This window comes from Alligator mississippiensis, chromosome 1, assembly GCF_030867095.1.
Source record: "Alligator mississippiensis isolate rAllMis1 chromosome 1, rAllMis1, whole genome shotgun sequence".
In the NCBI taxonomy this organism is placed as follows: Eukaryota; Metazoa; Chordata; order Crocodylia; family Alligatoridae; genus Alligator; species Alligator mississippiensis.
This window is the reverse complement of record NC_081824.1, coordinates 154456197-154480769: the sequence shown is the minus strand read 5'-3', so window position 1 is coordinate 154480769 and position 24573 is coordinate 154456197. Positions and strand designations below refer to the sequence as shown.

The 24573-nt window shown below is 40.5% G+C and overlaps 1 protein-coding gene across 1 annotated transcript in view; it reads right to left on the bottom strand.

The window, feature by feature from the left end:
- The window catches only part of RYR2 (ryanodine receptor 2), an 875416-nt gene that overhangs the window by 619818 nt on the left and 231025 nt on the right, over positions 1-24573 (bottom strand). Inside the window, exon 2 of the mRNA XM_059715710.1 lies at positions 7441-7560. Coding sequence (XP_059571693.1) covers positions 7441-7560 — 120 coding nt within the window. The remainder of the gene's footprint in view (positions 1-7440; positions 7561-24573) is intronic.

Here is a 24573-nt window from a genome sequence, read left to right as displayed (position 1 = left end):
AAATCTTTCTTAGGTGAATAAAGGAACACTTTGCATTAAGTGTATTCTAGACTCAGCATTTAGGTCTTATGCACATTACACAGCAATTAATATCACCTGACTTAAGGCTCTACAGCAACACTCCTCCAGAAGAAGGAGGGAGATCCTTTCTGCCAGGCTTCTCCTTTAATCTTTACTGTTATTTTATGAAGTATGTACTGTCAGTTAAAAATACTGCATGGAAAATTTTCTATTTCAGTAACTAGGAACTGGAAGCAGCCCAAGAAGATTTTGTTCATCCTATGCTTCTTAACAAACCACAAAAGTGGCCCTGGAAAATTTTTGAAACAATGGCAGATCATCAGTGAATCCAAGGGTAAACTTTAAGGCTAAGGACAGACATTACACATAAATTGGTTTAAATAATCAAAAACTGGTTTAAACCTGTAACAAAGCAGATGTTCTGTGCACATAAACCAGTTTGAAAATAGGTGAAACTGGTTTGAGATAAACCTGGCTGAACGTAGTATCAGACTTAACTGATTTGGGTCAAACCGGTTTATGCAATGTCTGTCCCAGACCCCTTCCTGGTTTAACTTAAACCAGAGTCCCTCAGCATCCCAGATGCTTTGCAGCCCTAGGCAGGGCTTGCTGCTCCAGAGCAGGGCTGACCCAGCCTCTCTGCTCCCTAGCTGAAGCTCGGGCAGAGACTGCAGACACTGCAGCGTCTGCCTGGCTTCCTCCTGCCCCTCTCCCCACTCACCACTCCATGCTCAAGCAGGGATTCCTCCCTCCCCTCTCCCACAGCATGGACTGTAGCCAGCATGTGGTATGCTAGTTAATGCTGAGAGGTGTCTGTGTAAGGCAGACAGCTCAGTGTCCACTTAGGGCTTTTTGGAGCTGATCAACAGGTCAGCTGGTAATGTCTTTCCATTCCTTCCTTGGGAAAAGCTGTTTAAGAAGTACTTGAACTCATGAGAGAGGCTTTTGTTTTCTTGATAGGGTGCTAATAGGGTTATCAACTTCCTGCTGGCTCCCTCACTGGTCAGAAGCAGCGAGGGGATTGGGGGGGACCCCTCCCTATTCAGAGCATCCTGCTGAGGCAAGGCCATGCCCTCCCCTCAGCTTAGCACTATGGAAGGGAAGGAAGGGCTGCTTTAGCACCCCTGGCTTCTAGCCTGAGCCACTACAGGCATGTGCCTGCATTTCTTCAGTCCAAAGGGAATGTCCGTATGGCTACAAACTGGTTCAGCCTAGGCAGCTTAGACTAACCTGCAAAGATTGGATCAATTCAGGCTCAGGCTTTTTGAATGTCTGTTCCTAGACTAACACGCAAATGGTGAATAAACAAAATAGCCAGGAATGACTATTAAAGGGATAAGTCCAAAATGCCAATTTTTATGTAAAACTTATTCAAGCTAACTAGATATCTTCAAGCTACAAAACTAGTTTGCAAGTTTCATAAGAGCAGGTTCTTGCACCTTGTAGAAAGGGAAGAAAGGCCCAGTGCTTGCTAGGATCTTGGGAGAGAGGAGATTTTTGCAATGGTGGACAAATAATTCAGTTTTAGAGCTAATGAGAAATTTTTCATTACACAATTTTCCACTGTAAAATGCTCTGTCATAGCCAAAACTTTCTGCAGAAATATCAGTTTTAACCAAATGTTCATTGCATCTAGAATGGAATTCAGAGAGAGAGAGAGAGAGAGAGAGAGAGAGAGAGTTTCCCATTATGACAACTGCCCAGGAAGTAAGAAACTGGTTCAAGAAGCTATTTTGCCTGATCTGGAATGGGGGTATCTAGATATTTAGACCCGCATCTGCTATATCCTGGGTTGTGCCCTCCCTCCCCACCCACCCTCACCTCCTCTACTGAATACTCCATTATTTACACCAGAAGTAGGACATCCCCAAGAAGGGAGATTGAGAACCTACTAGTAAGAGAACTCCTTGGGATACTAGAAAAGCTCCTTGTTCTTCAGAACATGTCTTAAATTTAAATTCTTCAACATCTCAAAGGAGCATTTTCACTCCTAGGCTACTGATTATTCTGAGATAGGTAGGTTTCTCTGTTCTTTCATGAAAAGTTTTGAGAGACCTCAGTTTCCTCCCACCGCATGAAGAAAGCAAATATATAAACCTCAGTACTTTTTCATGAAACACAATTCTTGCTTTTCAGACACACTTATTCATTTTCTTAGTGTCCCAGTCTTCCTTTGTATAAATGGAATAATCATGGTTCCCTGCCCCAAAAAGATCTGTCAGAGTAAATACATTAGAGTTGAAAGACATTCAGATACTATAACAAAACAGATTTATATAAATATTTTAGTCTAACGTCTGGTGTTTTCTGAAATTTGTTTGTCTAGCAATATCTCAAACATGGCTTGTAACCTAAAACTGTACCCTCCACTTCCAAATAGTTTTTAAAAGTCTAAACTATTTTCACTTAAGGTTTTTTACCTATTTAAAAGGGTTTTGTTCTGGTTTTAGGAATGAAGTTTAACAGTCAAAATCAAATCTGGTATACAAATATGCCTACATCTGCCTTCCAGAGTGTTTCCACCCACTTATAGCAAGGCTGAACTGAGCCCAGTACTTATGGAGAATAAGAAAATAGTATGTGTTTTCATTACTAAAGCACTTGCATTTCAATTGCAACACATGATATTTGCTTGTATCAAAATGGGAAATGTGCATTCAGGAGGACCAGAGTGACTCAGTAAATATATAACACCTTCATGTATGCTGCAGCTCCAACTATATATCTAAATAAACTAAGTAAAGTAATGCAACTAATACAACATGAAAGCACATGTGAATTTATTAAGAATTCTCTTTAAATTGCTAAATGAAATATGTCACAGAGATAATTACAATAATTTATGGAGCACAAAGGACAGCATTGTTCCTGGTGTTAATACTGTTGGTGAAATCCCCAGAATAACTAGATAGCACTTGGATTCCACTAATTAACCAGTACACAACAAAAAATAAAACACTTTAATTGGCCTTTAACTTAATAGTAGCACCCCTTGACTACCCACATATATGTATAGGTACATGTCTAGGTCCATTTCAGTTGGTTTAAGAAAAGATATCAAATTTACCCAAAGAACCTTGTCTACCTAGGTACACATATACATTTGATGACATACAATGTATTCATACACACATGCACATACAGAGAGATACATATACAAAGAGTCCAAATTTAGTTGTTTAGCTTACTCATACCTTGCACCTATCAATCAAAAAAACTTTATAGCATAAACAATTTCTATCAGTGGGAGCCAAAAAAATTTTTTACCACCTTGGATACTGAGAATTCACACAGTACTACATATAAGATGCAAAAATGGAAGACAGGTACAGAAAAGTCTAGACATAAGGAAGAAAATTAAAAGTTGGATTCCATTAGTTAATTCACTGGTGTAAGTCAAAAAATAAAACACTTTAGTTGGCCTCTAACTCAATACATAGGGGCCAAATTGTTTACCTTATTCACAATTGAAGGAGAAAAAATATTTCACATGGAATATTGTTTGTTGGGTTCCTGAAGAAATTAAGATTTTCAAAAGTCTATTACAGAAAAAAATAGGAAAGAGCTGGGATACATGAAGGAACCAAAAACAAAAAACTTTCCACCTTCTTCAAGTCATAATTCTGCTATTTAAAAAGTGAATCAAGTGGAAGCCTATAAACCAACTGTAGTTCTGCACCTGACCCAGCTTTCCATCAAATTACTGGCAAAACCCTCAAGTAATAGAACAGCTCAGACTCAAAGTCCCCAAAGTCTACTTCCCACACTATCAAACAGATCAAGGAAAAAGTTAAAAACTCACTTACCCATCACACAACATTAATAAGTAAACATTTGAGGATAAATGCATTACTTCATAGTGGGGTTACAAATATCATGCCAAATGAGTACAAGTAAAGTCTTTACAATACGCCATTATGCTACACATATGTCCTAAAAGTTTTAACATCTTAATCAATATCCACCATTATGCAGCCAGTGGGCATGTCTACACGTTCATTAATGCACCGTAGTTACTGAGCATTTAGTTTAGAACTTGGATAACCAAGCACTAAATCAATGAGCACTAACTGGCGCTACTGCACAGTAGTGCCAGTGCATGGGCTTTTCAGCGAACTACGCAATAGCCTAATACTACTGCGCAGTAGCATATTAGCATGGGTTTTGCCCTGTGTGCTACTGCACAGTGTTATTAAACTACTGCGCAGTTAGCATCTTGTGTAGATGAACCCAGAATGTCTTAGTTCTAGGAGTCCAAAATGCACAGAGCTCTAAGGAAGAGAAGAAAATATATATATATACCTAGAACAAAAAAATATTTGTTTAAATTATTCCACAGACAGGGGGTTGTTTTTTTTTCCTAATCTTTAATCAAGAATATTATTTTATATCCCGACTATTTGAGAAGCCAGAAAGTCCTAGTTCCATAAATCTAAAGTACAGGGAGCTCAAAAGAGAAAGAAAAATTATAGCTATTACATTTCAGAAACCTCTAAAAATAAGATCTATGGTAGATCTTCTATAAAATCATAATGTTGTGAATTTAAGGTTAGATAGTTCACTTTCTGGCAGCAGAAAAAACAGGAGAAAAAACCTGTTTTTTGCCATAAGTATAGAGGATTTCTCTGCTCTTCTATTGACACAAAGAAAATGCTTCTAGCCAACAGTTGAGAAGTTAGGAAAACTCAATCATAATACTGATCTAAGACCCATTCTTGCCTCCAGACTGATATAATTTTCAGAGGTATATTTAGGACAGGCAGAACAACTGCTGAAGGAATATGTATTCCATATTTTGGATGAAAGAAACATTTTTGAAGGATATTACCAGAAAGAATAACCTTATTTGCTTTTCTAGACAGTGTGCATTACTTAGATCTTAAGAAGAATGACTCACTTAAGAACTCTAAGTTTACTGATAAAACTATTTTCCTATATCAGCAAGCTTTTTTCATCAAAATAACACTCTAGCTCAAATACAGAGAAATAGAGCCAAATGGCCATTGACAAGAACTACAGTTGGCTAAAAAGAATGAGGAAAAAATTATTATAAAATGGTGACGACTTTTGCCAACATTTTGAAAAAAAATTAAATCTACCACCTCTACTGCTATAAGTATCTGTAAAATTATCCACAAAGGAAAGGCCTGGCCCCTTTGCTGCTACTTCCTGACACTTAAAAGAGGATTGAAAAGTGTCTGTCTGTTGTTTACATTAGAAATCTATGCTTGTCTACTCAATTTTTTTTCCTTCAAAAATGTGAAAAGCAGCTAGAGAACTAGTTGTGTGATATCAGCAGTACCAACAAAGTGAAACAGGAGATATTTAAGCCTTGATTTCATTTATAGCCACCCTTGCACTTCTTTTATCCTCAAATTGTGTGATTGCCAGTGTTTTGACAGAGCTAAAATGTTTCAAAGGATAGTCTGGATATACCATCCCCTGCCCCATCATATATTCTAATGAAGTTACATCTTACATTAGATGTGACCCTTAGCTGCTTAGAAGTTGGACAGTACTGTTACAGTAAAAAATACTTATACTTGTTCTTTCTGTGCTTGGCTTGTATTGATCTTCCAGTTCCCTTAACTCTTCATCCCCCCTACCCCCCCCGCCTCGAGCTCATCTAAGGGCTTGTGAGCCTTCAAACATTAAAACAACAGTGGCCTTCCCTTTCTTATGGAAGGTCTTATAAAACTAGCAGGATAGATGTTGGCTCAGTCATTAGGCACCAGGAAAAGATCAGAGCAAAGAGGAGGAACTGAAAACTGCTTTGAAATTTATTCTGTTTTCCTTCAAGGCAAGAATATATAGGCAAAAGTCTATCTGTGTGTGGAGACTGATGGAGGACTGGAAGTTTAATATCCAAAATTACTGAGTGATAATAAACTCATTAAAGCAGACTAGCTTTTCTGGCCTTAGAGGCAGCCAGCACTACACTTACTCCCATTCTGACACATTTTTATTATTAAAAAGATTCACTTAGAATGGAAGAGCCTGAATGAATTCATCAGTATCATTGCTATTATAATGAATCATTAATATTCCAATAAATGTTTTATTATGATGAATAATACATACAAAATGATGAGGCACTGAAAACAAAGTATTACTTTGAAATGTATGGAAGCCAATATATTTAATTAATAGTGACATTATAGAAGTTGGCAAGCTAAAAAAGACCTACCTAATTTCTTTGTAGAGATCTTACCTTTCTGATGTCTTCTATGTATTTAGCATTTATTTTTTATAAACATGTATGTATTTAGTCATAACTATGCTGTGTGTTTATATTGTATCCGAACAAACGCATTTATAAAAAGGAAAACAGATGCAACTTACTTAATCAAATGCTCATATGCTATAAACAGCAAGCCCAGATCTGCCCTCAGATGCGTCTCTATTTTAGAGAGAACTACCAACATGTATGAAAGAGTAAAATGGAAGCCGTTTTTTAGTGCTAACCATCATAGTAAATAATCTTTTAATTAAGGACATTCTATATTACGCCATATCTTCTCGCATATCACATGCCCCAAAACAAGATGTGCTGTGTTGGAAAGGCAGAATGAAGAAAGAAAGGTTTTCCAGTCGTGGCTTAATGCTGACTGCAGGAGACCCTGACCCAGCCTGTAGTGGCTGTGTCTGAGAGTTAGCACTATAGCAAACCCTGCCCTTTCCCTTCTGAACGTTGACAGAGGGAGAAGCCTAGAAGCCACCTTGTAGTGATGTTGCAACATTTCTATTCCTCCAGGTTTCTACTTCAACAAAGTAAAATCAGTTTCCCTGCTTAAAATAATGCCCACCACCCTTCTATTTTAGAGACCTGATTTTTGGGAGAAAGAACTGTGCGGTATGTAAACAATACAGTAATAGCATCTTGCATACACAAAATAAATACATGAATTTAATAGTTTAATAATAAATAAATCATAATTAATAATGTAATATTTAGCCTAGAGTTGTACTATTTTGGAACATTAACTCAACTTAAAGCAACAATTATACCAAGGCAAAAAACCCAAAATCAAGTCTTGCTCTTATCATTGATAGGATAAATATCCTCTGGTGTGGCCTTAAAGCCAGAGTAAACAAATGCATCTTTGCACTACACAACACCAAATTTGTGAACTGGCAAATAACAGAAAAGCACAGATGCCTGAAATGAGCTCCCTCTGCCAGATGGCAATCAGGGGAGCTCAAAAGAAAGTGCACTTCAGTAATCCAGCCTGCACATGACAAAAAAATGATTAAATGTTGCAAGAGATTAAAATGTGATGTTTGGGGATATATTTGATTTGTCTATGCCCTTAGATAATTTGTTGACTAGATGTACAACGAGCAATTTTGTACCAACAAAAAAACCCAAAACTCATTAATGAAATTTAAAACACCACTGTATCAGACAGGTTGCTATACCTTAGAATTTGAAGTGGATTCCAGAAAACAGAGTCTGTTGCCAAATCCTTCTGCAGCAAGACACAGTTTCTGTTGTTCCTTGTGAACAGTTGCAGTGCACTGCAGAACCACTTCATCGTCCTACCAAACAACAAAGACAAAAATGGAACATGGTCAAGGTTTTGATCCAACAGGATTCTGGGAAGCATTTATAAAGTCATAGCTGAAATCATGCATAAATAGCAACAGAAGTTAAATGCCAGCATAGCTTTCATTCTCCAAAATGCAAATTAGGAAGATTCAACACCCGCTAATTACAATAATGTGCTTAGGTATATGCTTGTATTCATATGTCGGTTGATTTTGTACACTGTTGAATCACATGTCAGTGTTAATATATAAAACTGATCCAAAACAAAGATCCAAATGATTAAAGGCTCCAGTCTTCCCACAACTGTAATGAAAGAAAAGTTGCTATTGACTTTAAAAGAGTAGGTAGATCCGCCAAAGGAATCTGCCTCCAAAGTGGATGGCTCCCTTTATCGGACTCAAGCCTCAGCAATGACATGGTATTGCAGTAATAATCTCATGTTCTAGCAATATTGAAAGAACTATATTACAATCAAAATAATGTATATATAAACCTGAACACTTTGGTAAAACCAGATTTATGAAGCAAAATGACAAGTGTCCTATAATAATTTAAATAGAGCTGATTATGAAAAGGTTAGGTTTATATCAGGCACATAAAATGTACCATAAGAAAAATATATGTTGTTGATGCCACTGGAAGCAAAAGCAGGTAAGAAACTACACAACAATGCTTTCAGAAGTTTAAAAAAACCTAAACAAACTAGATGCTTTACTTTAAACTCCGCACACTTCAGCACACGTTCAGAAGAGACAGCACTTTAGGATTGGGTGCTTTAGTGGGGCTTTTTTGCCACTTTTATCTAATAGCTGATTGAATCAGCTATTAAATAAAAATGCCCAAAAGCCCCACTGAAGCACCTTATCTATACAGACACTGTGGAGCCAGGTTGAACTAATGAGCTGTTTCCTCCAGTAAAGTGCAGTTTGTTTTTTTTTAAATGTCTGCAAGCAGCCAAAGAAACCATAAAAAGAGTGCATCACAGCAGTTTTTAACTTCAAAAAATGCTGTATATCTTATCTACATAGGGACACTAATTAAGTTAATCAAAATTCATAAGTGTTGTGAACTGAAAGGGAATTACACAAACAACAACATTAAAACCCTTCATAGAATGTCTTATTCAGAATGCATTCAGTTGAACTTGATTTACTTTAGGTGAGCAGGTAAAAGATCTAGTTTACTTTACTGCTAAAGCTAAGCTAAATTAAGTAAACTTTATTTTAGTTATTAAACTTAACTGCATTAAAGTCCTTTTACTTCAGAATAGAAGGATGCCCTCAGATGTTTAATGCAATTTAATATACTACTTTAAAAAGTTAATTCATATTAGCATAGGAGTAAACTTTAACAGGATTAGAGTGGGGGAAAAAGAATGGTCTTATCTGCGATACTGATACATTCTGCTCACTGCTCAATCTTCCATTCATTGGCAACAATCATACACACATCGTGCAACCAAGAAAATCTAACCCCTTGGCATTAGTCTTTATAAATTCGAGATCCAGTTACTAACGCATTTTATGTGACAGCATGACACTGACAGAATTCAAAAACTTCCTCCACTATCTCCAAAAAAAAAAATCCAACAGATAACAAAATAACTTCACACATAAAACATCTCAGATGTCAAATATCTAAAAGTTAGGACCTTTCTTCTCTGTACTCTACAATCGATATTTGTGAAAATGGGCCCCTTTCAGTACTTCAGAGCAGCTTTTTCTGTAAAGGCAACAATATATTCCAGTAAAACCTTCGTTTTATAAAAGATTAAAATAAAATTTTATTTTTAAGGTTTATTTGAGTTGGTATCAGACCAGAACCTGAAGACTTCCATTTCTCCCCTGAAAGAAAAGCTAATCACAATTGCCAAGATGCTGCTATCAGTGCCCTCCCACTCTCTGTAACGATCTATGATCCTACCAATGGATGTCACAGAGCATGACATTACTGTGGCCCAAAAGAGGAGATGATGGGAGGTCTATGTTCTTTTCCCAAGTGCACCACTGACTTATGGGCTATCTCTGGCCCTCAGTCTCCTCTAGCTTGCTTTGTACACTGATTTGAGATAATATGGGATGTGTTATGTGTATGGTCATTGCAAATATTTGGCAAGGGGAGCAAACCTCAAAAAAGGTTTCAGCCTTAAAAAAGATTAAAAAACCAAATAGAACACATCATTTCTAGAGTCCTTTTGCTTCAGTTTTCTCATACCTTCATTACTGCCATATGACCCATACGTATGTTTGTTGGGGAATGGATGGAGTTAGTTACATGACATAGTAAACTTTTCCCTGCACACACAAGCAATATATTTGTTTTACAAATTTTCTCTGATTTTGCAGCCTTATAACATACAACACACATCCTACCATATTAACTTAGTAGCTCAAAAGTAAAGCATAATACGGTCCAAATCTTAATTAATCAGTTTCTAATACCCATCATCACTTGCACTCTCTAGGTTGCCAGGAAATTTTTGCTAAAGCTGAACTGTCAATGATAAATATGTTTTGCAACAGTTTGTCTTCATTTTTACATAGATATTCATTAATTTTCATATAGGAGATGCTACACCATCCCAGCACTGCTGAGCCTTTCATCTTAATCAGCAAGGATGATTTAATAAAACACACAAATGGTAAAAAAAAAAAGGCAGTGTCTTTGTCAGAATAAATCAAAGTCAGATTTAGTTAATTATACTACCCAGTTCAGAGCGACTTCTCGTTCTTCTGCACTCACTCCGTTAGAGAATTCAACGGACCTTGTAACACACATTCTAGGCAGCTCAGGGAGCTCTTAACCCCTGGATTTTCCACATGTTAAGATGTGTATACTACTTTTAAGCACCCGGTATGTGTTTTAAAGTTATGCCACTCCAGGGCAGGTTTCTCTCTGATCCATGTTACTCAGCTTGTGTTCCATGAATGTGTGGCCACTCTCCACAAACAAGCTGCCTGAGTTTCAGTCTTCCAGCATCCCAGGAAGCACTGCCCCCTCTTCCCACCATCCTGTTCTGTGTGGACAACTTTCCACCCCCTGAACTCTACTGCCCAGGAGGTGGCACTAGAACCAAACCAACTCTCCATCCCCCTCCCTGCCCCTGGTGTGACCTGCCCAGGCAGCTCACAGGCATAAAAACCAGTCTGGGAGGGAAGGCTAGGGGGCCACACTGGGGTCCCTGTGAGCTGGGGTTTCCCTCCCAGGACAAGGACAGTGTCCCCATGAGCTAAGGTTACTCAATACCAGTTTATTAAAACATGAGGCTTCAATTTAGTTCTTCTTTACTTTTTTTTTTAACTTCTTTTTACTTTATCCCTTTGTGGCTTCAGTGGCTTACTTCTTTCATTTCACCAACTAGCCCATTAAACTCCCCCTTCCAGCCTCATGTTCCTGTCCCCACCAACCCATCTCTTCAACCACCCCCACTTAGAGCTTGGATAGGAGCCTGCTCGCCAGCCTTCTAATGGAAACTGAGAGCTGTAGCTCCTAGTCAGGGCCCTGCTCGCCAGCCTTCTAGTGGAAACTGAGAGCTGTAGCTCCTAGTCAGGGCCCTGCTCGCCAGCCTTCTAGTGGAAACTGAGAGCTGTAGCTCCTAGTCAGGGCCCTGCTCACCAGGCTTCTAGTGGCAAGTCACATCTCTGCAGGTCAGAGACATTCAGAGAAAGTTTTTAGCTCAAACATGCAACGGCTCCAAAAGTGAGCCAACAATAACACCGATCAACATTTGAGACACTTAAAGTGTAATGAGTAACAAAGCCTAACATTCTGCATTGGTTCATGTTTAAAGGAATCATACAAATCTGCACTTCTCCTGCACTGTAGACCTGGATTAAGGAAAGTAATTGTATTGTATTTCTACAGACTTGAAAACATTATCTAAGTATGGCAACAATGCCCATCTGCAGATTATGATCTGCTCTCTGATTAATAAGTTCCTATGCCAATAATGCTAAAATACACCCACCCCTCCTTTATGGTGGTACTTATGAAGTCACCTGCAAAAAGACCTTTACCTTACAATTTGCTCTCATGTAAGGAAAACTTCTGTATGCTTTATCCTTACTATTCAATGGGCACACATTTTTTTTTATATTCTTAAATCTTTAATTAGGAAATTTCCCAAGTTCATTCTTTACCCTCTATTACTTTCTGAGCACTTTTACAACCTATCTGTTATGTATATGAGGTTTTGTGTCATCATTTTATCTGTCAGTCACCTGTCAGATTAAAACTGGTAAAAGCACCTTATGTCTCAGATGACTATAACTGTATCCTTCAAAAGTTAAGCAATCATGTCTTATTAGATATTCCTTCTCCTAATCACATCTATGTTACCCTCCTGATTTGCCACTTTAAAGTCATCTGGTGCAGGCTGTAATAGCTGACAAGAACACTTGAATGAATAACTATAAGAATTCCAGCATCCCAAATGTTTTCTGGCCAATGGTCCAGAGTCATCAAATACCATCTTTCTCCATAAGCCCTCTATCCTCTAGGGAAAAAACTGCCCCCAGGTTAAAATTCTTCTCTCCTGTCAGAATCTCATAAATCGAGATCAGCTAAGCAGAGCTGAGGCAAGAATTGTGTCCTTCATTTGAACTCCTGGACTTTGCTTCACTTGTTTTAGATTGAGAACTAGGCTGATCGCTGCTGCTTTTCCATAACAAGTGTTGCTTAGCAATGCCCTTCAAAAGTAAAAAGGTCAAGATTAAGTGTTTTTTAACAAATATAAATGTTTACTTTTTTATAAGAGCAAGATAAAAAGGAAGCTGCAAATATCTATGATTCAGTGAAGCCAAATACAAATAGACATTTATTTAAAAATTGAAAATTGTCCCTACTGGAATCTTAATCAGTTTTGAAACAGTTAGGGCCAAACTCCTCAACAAAGTACACATGGGGAAAATGTTCATAGATGTTAAATATCTGTCTAGGTTTTTTTGGTCACAGCTATTATACTTGCTTAATATTATGTGTGTGCAGAAAACAGCAGCGTGCATATATCACATTTCACAAAGTAAGCATTAACATACCTTTCATAGGACTACAATCTCATGAGAAAATAGAATCCACTTCTATAACAAATTACTGAAATACCTATTCTGTTTTTCCAGAGATGACATCCAAACCTCCAGCAAGTTGAAAAGCAGTTTAAAAACACCAGGAAAGGCCTTGAAGAGGACATGAGAGAAGCAGCAGACACACCCAACCTCAGATAATATTCTTATGGACATTTTTTCTCTTATTCTTGCTTTACTTGTACAACCACCATTTTGTACACAGCTGCCACCCTAGAAAAGTCTACCCATTTCCTGCAGAGATGGAAACCTAGAAAAAATACTATTTTTATTACAGTGCTTAGGCTTTGCTATTGTTGCCACATCAAAGACTATTGCTTTCTTATGTCTTTTTCCTTATTTTTGGTATAGGGGAAAAAGGATGCCAAGGGAATGAGTGCAAGTAAACTGGTTACATCCTTCATAGCAAGCTGAAGTACAGCTCATTATCAGATCTGAAGGGCAAGCACTAAGGTAAGGCCTGGTTTCAAACATAATTTTACATACCCCACACAGAGGTAAATCGTATTGGAGAAGCTGCCCATTTATTTAACAGATTTACACGGTTGTCCCTTAACACTGTAACGTGAGAGCATACCAACCATTAATCTGATGAAGCAGTCTGACAAAGTAGGTTTGCTGCCAACAACCGCTAATAGCTCTCTGAACTAGTTAGTCTCTAAAATATCATCTTGTCATACCTTCTGCCTGAGTGATTAGAGACTAACATGTCTTAGCACCTCTACCAATGGTTCATATATTCACTCGCACAACACTTCTGAGGAGGACAGAAGTTTTGTTACTTCTATTTTACATATATGGGGAAAACTGAGGCAAAACAGGATAAATTAGTTATGGCCGCAGGCTTCTCTGTGAACTACAGGAATTAAACTGAGGTGTCCAGTATGCCACAACTTAACCATATAACAACCCTCTTCCCAAAACTTATTAATGAAGTTGCATGCCCAGTAAAAAGCAATATGGGATCAAGCTATATTGGTGTCATATTATCTTAGTCTAATGAGCATGGTTCAATTGTGAGTAATTTATTAAGCTAGACTAGACCTTGAATGTTTGCCAAGTTTCAATCAATACATAAAATGATAATGTCTCTTCCCACCAAAGATGTTCTACTTTGTAATACTCTGATTAACAGCACTCTTTGGTCTTCCAGTAACTTCTTGAATTCTAGAATAATTTATGATTTTACAGTGCCTTAATTAAAATAAACATGTGCTTCTCGATATGCATTGCTTTGAAAAAAACCCACTATTATGTTGTATTTACCACAAAGTCATTTTATTTGTTTTTAAACTCTCAAACCCAATAAAGTAATTTTCTGTAGTGCAAATAGCAACAGGTAATAGGATCTTAATGTGAAATGTCTCTTCATTACAGCCTACTTAATTATTTCCACCAAATGTTTATAGTTGACAGAACTACTAAGATAACTGAACGATTCAGGAGAGAAAAGACAGTCACTGCTAGAAAGTAGTCTAAAAACAAAATATTGCTGGTTACTTATCAGACGACATGGCTAACTATATAACCAAAGCCACACACTGGAAGGCCAGATTGATGAGAGGGGAGCATGGGATTGCTGTAAATAGCAGAGTATTAAAGCATCCAGTCAGCACTGGCCTTTAATAAGTCTTTCCTTCATCTGCAATCCTCAGAATGATTTAACTGTGTGCGCCAATGTAAACTCTCCCGATTACATCAAATGTGTACAATTCATTCAAGTAAAGTGTGGCTGATCACTCGCATATAGATGTTGGCATGTGATCCTTTATCATCAGGGCATTGACTAGCTATCTTCTTCCATGAGCAGCATTTCTATTATTGTTCAGTTTTAAGTCACAGCTGAGCATGAATGATTTCTTTAAAATAATCATAGTATCTGTCTTTGGCCCTTAAAGGCCCTGAACATTGACTCTCTATGTGAGTAGTCAGACTTGACTAATCCTTACCCTCTGCAGTATGTCACTTCTATTAAAAGGATTACAGCTGGCCGACTGAATTCCCACAGGTCATTGCTCAATGGGCTCATTCAGTAGACATACAAATTCCAACCCCACTATTTCTTTCAGGCATGGATGGAGCTGTGGTGTGGAGACCAGCACAACTGCACTGTGCACATTGCTACGTATTGAATTTTGAACATTCGATGCATTCTTTTTGCATTACACTTTCCCCTTTTCTTTCTCACCATTTAGAAGTTCTGCCATTCCTCTCATAGCTCCTAGATATGACAAAGGTTACTAGACACATTGACAGATACTTATCAGCTGTGTTGATTTGTACTTATACAAACACATTGTCAGTCACTGATCCATCTAGGTATGTTGCATACTTCATAATAAATAACAACATGCCCTACATATTGCCTTTCACCCATATATTTGCATGCATTACATATATCATATAATTAAGTCTCATGACAACCCAATGAGGTAGGGAAGGAACATTTAGTGAACACTTCTCTGATAACTAAAATGCCCACACTGAAGAAAAACACAGTAACCCAGTGCAGGACAAGAAATGAGGGTTATCATATGCAATGGAGACCACAATGGTAATACACGGATCCACATCAAATCCATAGTACAATGTCCCTTGTGGGCAACCTGAGGCAGTAGGTCAGCAGGGAGTCAGGAAGAACAGCAATGCTGATTGACTCGGTAGCAATATTTTCCCCGACATTCTGGTGCTTATTGGATTCCCACCATCCCAGTGCAGCTGGATTTATCTTGTGAGAGACCACAGGATCACAATAATAAGTAATATTTATGCAGAACAGCTAAAGTTGCTACTTAAGAAAACTTTCTCAATAAGCAAGCTCAAGCAAGCTCCAGATGCCATCACCATCAGGTGGATGTAAATTAGTTAAAATAGCACTCAAAAAGGTGTTTTTATTCATGATAATTGCTGTTAAACCAGAAGGATAGCTCAATTGAGATCCCACAGACTTCTGTCCTGGGCCTGATTCTTATAGTATTTTAATTAAGGATTTGAAGGACTGAACACAGAGTTCACTTTTAAACTGTATAGATGATGCCAACCTCAGAGGGGCACAAGTATTTTGAAGGTCAAAATCAAAACTCAAAATCAGCTTGACACATTGGAGAGAGGGCCTGAAATCAAGTGTAAAGCACTGTACTTGAGAGGGAAATCATATGCATAAGATCAAAATGAGGAATATCTAGCTAGGCAACAATATAGCAGAGTATATCCGGGAGTAACAGTGGATCTCAAATTGCAAATTTGCAATTTAATCACAAACTGAGGGAACAGTATGATGCAAACTAAGTTTCTTATGTTGGAATGTATTAACTGGATATTGTTAGAGCTTATTCAGCACTGGTGAGATCTCAGCTGTGATACCTTTTGAAATAACCACTTTTGAACACTACAGGCACTGACAGATGGGGGTGGGTGGGGGCGGGGTGGGCACTTTACTGGAAGTAGTAGTGTGTTACTTTGACCTGGCTCTGCAGCATTTGTATAGATCAGGTGCTTCAGCAGGGCTTTTTGGCACTTTTATCTAAAATGGATTCAATCAGCTATTAAATAAAAGTACCAAAAAAGCCCCACTAAAGCACCTGACCTATACAGATGATGGGAAAGCCAGGTCCAACTAATGCAATTCCTCTTCTGGGCATGTGCTGGCTCAGCGGTGGAGAGTGCAGAGTTTAAAGTAAAGCACTGTTTTTATTTTTTTCCCTACATCTGCAAGCAGCCTATTAGGGCTGTGTGAAATGGTGCCGTTTCAATTCAACGTCCGTTTCACTGTTTTGAAGAGACAGTGTTTCATTTCATCATTTTGTTTCGTTTCAAGGCACTGCTCCATTTCGTCTCATCAAAACTGTTCCGCTGTTTCAACATGTTTCAATGTTTTGCCCATAGGCTATAATGGGGAATCATGAAAATGCCTAAAACTTTGTCATTTATTGCCTGGTTCAGATGAAAATTGCAGGGATAGTAGCCCCTTCTGAGGGCATGAAGTCTGCCAAGTTTCAAGGAGATAGATGCAGAGGTTTCTGGGGAACTGCACCTTAAACTGTTCAAAGCAAAACAAGCAGTGGCAGCCTCCTGTCATCTGGCATGCAGATCCAGCACCCCCAGGAGGATTCGGTCAGTGCTGGGAGGGCAGAATGAGCTCCATGGGGCTGGCGGAGCTGGTCAGAATGCAGCACCAGTGGCAGGAAAGGGGAGAGCCAGGGCTGCACTCTACCTCCTCCCACCAGGCTGAGCTCCATGGGGCTGGTGGAGCCAGTTGGAGCACAGCACTTGCTCTCCCCTGCCTTCCGCCACCGGGCTGCTTTGAAACGTGAAATGTTTCAAGTGCCCTCATTTCATTTTCAAGCTGTTTTGAAGCTTTTTGTTTTGTTTTGATTTTGCTGTTTTGAGCTCAAAATGCATCGAAACAGCTTTGAAACAAAACACCTGGCAAAATTTTGCATAGCCCTACAGCCTACAGGTTATAACAAAATTTAGACAACTTTGGAAAAGTCCAGAGGAAAGTAACAAGAATGATGAGATGTTTAGAAAGCATGGCACCCCCAGCATCCCAGCATGCTCTCTGGGCTGGGCAGGGCTCTCTGGTCCACAGCAGGGATGGCCCCTCTCCTCTGCTCCTTGCTAGAGCTCCAGACACTGTGGGCTGCTTCCCCCTCCCACTCACCACTCCCTGCTAAACAGGAATTCCCCCCCACTTCTGCCTTGCTGAGGAGGTGTCTGTGTATTAGCTAGTAGACCACATGCTGGCTACGGTCGTGCTGAATCAACAGGCAGAATGAACAAGTAGCTAGTAATGTCCCTCTGTTGTTTTCTTAATTGGCAGATAAACACTTACCGATTCCCTGCTGGGAAAATTATAGCATCCTGCAGGAGCCTGGCCACATCCCCCTCAGCTCCATGCTGTGGAAGGAAGGGAGGGCTGCTCTAGCACCCCCCAGCTTCTAGCCTGAGCCACTGCAGGCATATGTCTGCATTTCTGGGATGTCTGTCCAGTTACAAAACTGATTTAGCCTAGTCAGGTTTTACTAACCTGCAAAGATTGAATGAATTCAGGCTCAGGCTTTTTGAATGTCTGTCCCTAGCCATAAATAATTGGGTGTCTTTGGTCTGAGAAAACAGAAGGCAGATGAGAATATAATAAGTTTCTCAGTACACAAAAAGGTTGTTATAAAACAGGGGTGCTCAATCCCCAGCTCACTGAGCCATAGCATCTGGCCCACAGGGCTCTCCACAGGAGGGGAGGGAAGCAGTGGCAATTAACACTGCCACCACCTTTCCCCACACCAAATTTCAAAATCTCACATGGCCAGATTGGCCAAGGATGTTGCTATGGGGATGTATCAGGGCCCAGCTGCTGTTATGTGATCAGATTGGGGCCCAGCCAGGCAATTGCCATGCTGCCAAATCAGGCTCTGGCTGCATGCATCCCACATACCAGATTGGCCTCCCACTGCACAACCTGATCCGGCCCTAGCCATGCCTGCTCCACATGCCAGATTGGGTCCACTGGCCAGAATACACACACACACACACACACCTTTATTTTGCTGGAGGCCTGGCGCCATCCCCCTCTTTCTGCCACATGCTGGGATAGGCTCTGAGCACCCAGCAAAAATATATAATTTTTTTTATATAGTGTGGATATTAGGAAAATCTTTAACCACCAGGGAAGTAAAACATGAATAGGCTATGTAGGGAAACTGTGGAATCTCGCTCCTTGGAGTTTTTATTAAGAAACAGAAGGCAGGGGATATTTGTACCTTTTAGACTAACTATATCAAAGATGTATTAACATGAATTTTCATGAGCCCGAGCTCACTTCATGAGATACTGATGAAATGAGCTTGTGCTATACATCTCTGATTTAGTTAGCCTACAAGATGCAAATCTACCCTGCCTCCTGCCTGACTTAAACATTTGCTAGCTATGGACCACATATACTTGATAGGACCTCAGTGGAAGGAGTTGAGCTAAGCCATCTCCTGACATCCCTTCCCATCCCATAATTCTTTGTTAAACAATAATTTATGGGCCAAATTCTCCTCTCAGCTGCATCCATAATAAATCTGAAACAACTTGCAGGATAAACTAATCCAGCACAACTCCGGATATGGACAAACATACATTTTATCCATATTAAAAGGGGGGGGGAGCTGTTGCTCAGGAGCACACAGCAACTGTTATGATCGAATTATGTCTTCATGATTCTTTAGTGATACGAGTGAATTAAATCACCCTAGCTTTGCCCCTGCATGAAGCAGGGTTAAGCTGGAGCAGCTCTGCTTCACTTGTTTCTCTACAGAATCATGTATTGTAGCAGCTTGTATCAGTATCATTTAATAGTTGCATCTGTTGTATCCATCTCTGCCCTCAGGAAAGAACTGGGCTTTTTGTTGTCTTTCAATTTGACTCTCTGCATTACAGAAAATGAGGATATTAAAAATATTTTTGTATTGCAGTGCAATGGAGGTGTGCTGTATCTTCTCACATGATGCTGCAATGTATTCTGATATGGTTTCTATTTTCCTTTACTGATAAATCAGTGCACAAAGCCAAAAATCAGTGCAGTGTTTGCTAAGGATAACACAGCAAATTCCTATTATTTGTCTACCCATTTCTTCTGATGTTATGCAAATAAGCAGACAATACTAGTAAGTAAAGTGGGAAGAAATAAAAAGTAATGAAAAAAACAGACCAGAAACAGGTAACAAGTGGCACTGTATTTTAAGTGGCTCCACACATTGTTTTTTGTCAGCTCTTAAGAATCATTGGCAAATAAACCCAGTTACAGCAACTACCGTTCAATCACATCTTACACTTCAATGTATCCTTACACTTCACTGCCTGTGAGAGAATAAGGAAAAGAAAATCCCACACAACCAATTAATGCCACAGAAGAAACAATTTAATATGACCAATACCAGCAATTTATGAAGAAAACATGCTACATATTACTCAAAAAGTGCTTATTTATTAAAATAGTGGTGCTCAAATCCTGGCCCATGGGCCAAATTCAGCCTGCGGCACTGCACCATCCAGCTTGCAGGGCTCCCCACTGATCTGGAAATTTGGGACAGAAGAGCGCTGGCATCTCTTCCCTGCTGCCTAATTCCAGATCCATGGGAACCCTGGGCTGTGTGTGCTGCATGAGGCCCCCAACCCCAAAGCTCAGGACTGGAGCGGGTAGTGCCAGGCCCTTGGACCTAATCCTGGTGCACGGGGATGGGAAGGGGTGGTGCCAGGCCTTGGAGCACAATCCCAGTGCATGGAGCCAGGAGGGAGTAGTGTCAGGCATCTAGGGCCTAATCCTGGTGCACTGGAGGTGGGAGGAGGTGGTGCTGGGTGCCCAGAGTCCAATCCTGGCATGTGGCAGTGGGAGGCAATGGTGCCAGGCCCCCAGCAAATGTTAATTGATTAGATTGGAAATTCAATAGATGACATAGTTCAAACGCACTGCAGTATTACATTCATACCAAGCCAAACAAATATTAAATTATTATATATATTAAAACATAAGTAACCAATATAGGAATATCTTCTATGCAAGGAAAGAGAATCTACTGTAATATCTTTTCTTATTGTGGATGCAATTAATTGGAGTTTGACATTGATATTAACAACACTAGGATTTCACTTTTAAAATCTAATTTAGGTGATTTGGGAATGTCCACCACCATGGTATTTATACAAAAATGCTTTATCATACACTAGACTGACCGACAGACTCTTAATAGCTATAATTTATTTTAAAAGGTTTGCAATCCATTCAAATTAGAACTTTTTCCCACAAAGGAACACAGTAGTAAACAAAGAAATGTATTAAGAATTAGATCTTTGTTTCAGTCTGGCTTCTACTGTAGCTCTTGACAAAACAGTTGAATTTCGTACTTGCTAATTATGACAGAAGTGTGATCTCTCAGCTAACTGGCATTCAATCGGCCACTAACTGCAATATTTGTATATAGTGCTCAGTAGGAAATTTCCTAGAACATTTATTTATAAAAACACTGTCAGAACCATCATGTTGTGCATAAGTATTAGCATATGCTTCTACGTGGTGTAATAAGCCTGTGAGTGAAGATGGAGGAAAGGCAGCAATGCCTTTAAGGCTAGGGACAGACATTACACACAAACCAGTTTAAGTGATCAGAAACTGGTTTAAACCTGTAACAGAACAGATGTTCAGTGCACATTAACCAGTTTGAAAATGGCTGAACAATGAGGCACAGAAGGCAAGGCAAGAGAGGTTGTTAGGGTACCAGAGAAGGAAGTTACCAAGGCAAGCCACCAGGGAATGAAATCATGGCCAAGGAGACTGTAGGCCTGCTACAATGGTGCTGTTACTTGTTTCCCCTCCTCTTCTATTCCACCTCTCTGTTAGACTCATTTTCTATACCTTGTCTTAGACTACATGAGATACAACATGAGAATGCTGTTTTTCAAAGGAAAAAAAGTTTAAATTTCTGTTTTCTTGTTTGAAACCATCTTTAATTCGCTCTGTTCAGATTTGCCGTGGAGCAAATTATTTACCTTTTCTGTGTCCCTATTTCCCCAGCTGTAAAATGGAAATGATAATAAATACCTTCAAACAGCTCTTTAAAAACTGACAAATAGATGTACCTAGTTTTTTTACAACTAAATTATATTAAAAATCAGTTTTTATTACAAATTGGGTGGCCATATAGATTTACACAAAATTGATTTCTGTAGCTAGCATCCATCAACAGAACATTTAAGGAAAGGCTCATGTCTGTAAGACAATTAGCTGTGGACAAAACTGCTTGATTCAGACGTACCATGCTCTCAAGTTAAAGCAACTGAATGCTAATCTAAATGCTAATATATCTGTGTTGCCAATTATGTACCACAACTTTCCATACTAAAAAAGTCAGTTTTCTTAAAACCCATATCCCTAATTAAGAAAAAGTTTGATATTAATATAGGTAAAATGTGGAGAAACAACAAAGCTAAATGTTTTGAGCTTATTATTAGCACAAGCAGTATTAAAGTGAATATGGGTGATGTACAAAATATTTAGATGCCCTCCTGAGATGCTTCCAACCATAATTTTACATGATTCTATGATATGCTTTTAAAAAACATTCTTTTTTCTAGAAAATGAACATCCACATGGCTTCTTACACCAAAGTAATTACTTCACAAAAATTATTCCAGAATACCTATTTTGGCAACATTTCTAGCTATAGACAAACTCTAAGTAACACCTTAAGATGGTAAGATAGCTGAAAAACACTGATGAAACAACATTATTTTTTCTCTACTCACCTTTTCATTACAGCTGGAAATAGCAACCAAAAACACCCTTTAAAACAGAATCTTCTCTCACCCCCTCCCTTCCACTTCATGCTCAGTGCCATGTCCCATATCTCCCTCCATTCCCACCCCCCACCCACCCGCTGCTGCCACTATCCCCAGATAATCTGGAAATAGGAGAAGGAGAGAGGACACAGAGTCACTTCTTTCCCACTCCAGCTGGGCTGCATGTAGAGTCAGGCTCAGCTAGAGATAGAAGCAACAGCAGGTGTGTTCACTTACACCGCAGCTGCTCCTGGCCTAGCAGGAACACAGGGAAGACCAGGCAAGGAGGAGGGATCCACCTGCTGCCACTGTCCCTGGCTGAGCCCTGGTCTGCATGGAGCCTGGCTGCCATGCGGAAGGGGAAAGATGCTCTTAGAGAAGAGAGGGAGGCAGAATGCAATAATGGAGTGCCCTGGACCTTCAATCCACTCCCCACAAACCGCTGCCCCCAGGACAGCCAGAGACAATGGCAGTGATGGGCAGGGAGGGAAGGGAGGTGTCACTGAGCACAGAAAGGAAGGGATAGGGGAATTTCAACTTGCTTCAGGGACTTTTTTTTAAAAGTCTCCTGCTGCCATTCCTACAGTGTGGTTGACTGAAAGGGTGGTATGTTCACACTTTCCCCTATCTGGATCCGCCGCTAGAAATGCCAACATATTGAAGGGGAAAAACACATCTAAAGAGTGTGACAGAGTGGAATACGTCTGTATCAAATTATACATTTTGTTTAATTGTATAATTAAGGGGGGAAGGGGAGGGATATGTGGGAGGGATAGATTGGGGCTGGGACAAGCTGCCCAGCCAGGGCGGAGGGTGGTGCATTACTCAGGGAGGGGGGGGTGTAGGATGTGGGGGCTTTACTCTGCTGCCACTTGCCCAGTCAGGGCAGGTGGGGGCGGGATGTGGGTGCAGCTCACTCCAGTGGGCAAGTGGCAGCAGAGCATAGCCCCTGCTCCTAATGCTGCTGCGCCCGCATTCTGTGCCCTTCCCCCCGCACCAGCTGGCAACCAGTGGAAGGGCAGGGTCCCTGCTTCCAACGCTGATGCAGGCACAGCACTGCTGGGAGCAGGGGCTATGCCCTGCTGCCGCCCAGAGTGAGCCATGTCTGCATCGTGGCCCGCCCCCCCCACTGGCTGGGCAAGCTGCAGCAGAGCAGAGCACCCCCAGTTCCCCCCCAACCAGGACAGAGGCAGGGACAGCTGGAGGAGCTGCAGGAGAAGCAGTTCATGGTCTCCAGGCACTTTAAAAAAAGAGGAAAAAAAAAAGGCCCTGCACTCACCGGCAGCTGTCACAATTCACGAGTGCAGCACAGCTTGCCAGGGCTGGGGCAGCTCCACCAGTCACCTGGAGCCCAGCACCACCCAGCCCCAGTGACCCCAGCTCCCAGACAGCATGCAGCACTCTGCTGAGCCAGACTGCACCTGTGCCATGAGGCAGCTGCCACACAGGTGCCAGGTGGGGGGGTGGCAATCACCGTTGCCCGGTGCTGTGGTGGGGTGGGGAGAGTCTGTCACAAGGCCTCAGAGGCCCTGATCCCTGCTGCTGCACCCAGTAAGTGCGTTTTTTTGTTTTGTTTTTTAAAGGACCAGGAGGCTGGGGCTGGGTGGGGAATGGGACCAGGCAGGACAGCCATGAGGGATTCTCCCATAGCTCCCCCCCACTCAGGGAAAGGCAGGCACAGCTGGAGAAGCCATGGAAGAACCTGCAGCCTCCCAGCTGTACCTACCTCTCCCCAACTGATCCAAATCTCCAAGTCAGCACTGCATCAGCACCGAATCTCCAATTCTGATTCAGCCAAATCGAATGGGGACAGTGATTCGAATCATTGAATTGAATCACTGTCCTCTGAATCAGCTGAATTCATATTGAATATTTCCCTATTCCCACAGGCCTAACTATCACCACCGGCTATCAAGACTGTCACCTGGAGCCATCAACTTTGATTGCCTCTCACCTAATGGCCCATCCCCATGCAACAATCAACTTTATATACAACCTCTGGCAAGGGAGGCCAAGAATGAATAGACAATCTGGAGTTTTTCCAATAGAGCACATGGCACAGAGGCCTGAGTTAAGTGGAATGCCAAAGAGCTAATTATTGCCACGTTATATGTGTAGAAGAGAGAAGGGAGGACATATATACCCAACTTCAGATTCGCAGGATATGTGCACTCAGAAGAGAGGTAGATGAGCTAGATTCTATTTTACCTACTGAACATCTAAGTGACTTTAGGCACCCAAGTGTTCTACTCCACTCACGTCCTTGAAAATTGATTAATGCAAGGGTATCAAACTCACTCCTCAAACTGAATCCAGACCTCAGGGTCCTCCTGGTCCAAATCCAGACATGGCCATGGTAGTGAAAAGAGAAAAAGGGTAGGTGGCAGCAGCAGTGGCCATGATGTTTCATACAACTGTTACCCCTTACCACCAACAAGCATCAGAAACAGGGCTCCATGTCCCAGATTTCAGCAGCAGGCCCCACTTATCCTTGCTCTACCCCAAAATTCCCAGCCCCACTGGGCACGACATGTCTCCACAGAAGATATCAGGATGCATAGGTCGTAAGTTTGGTACCCCTGCATTACTGCATCTATGCTTTTA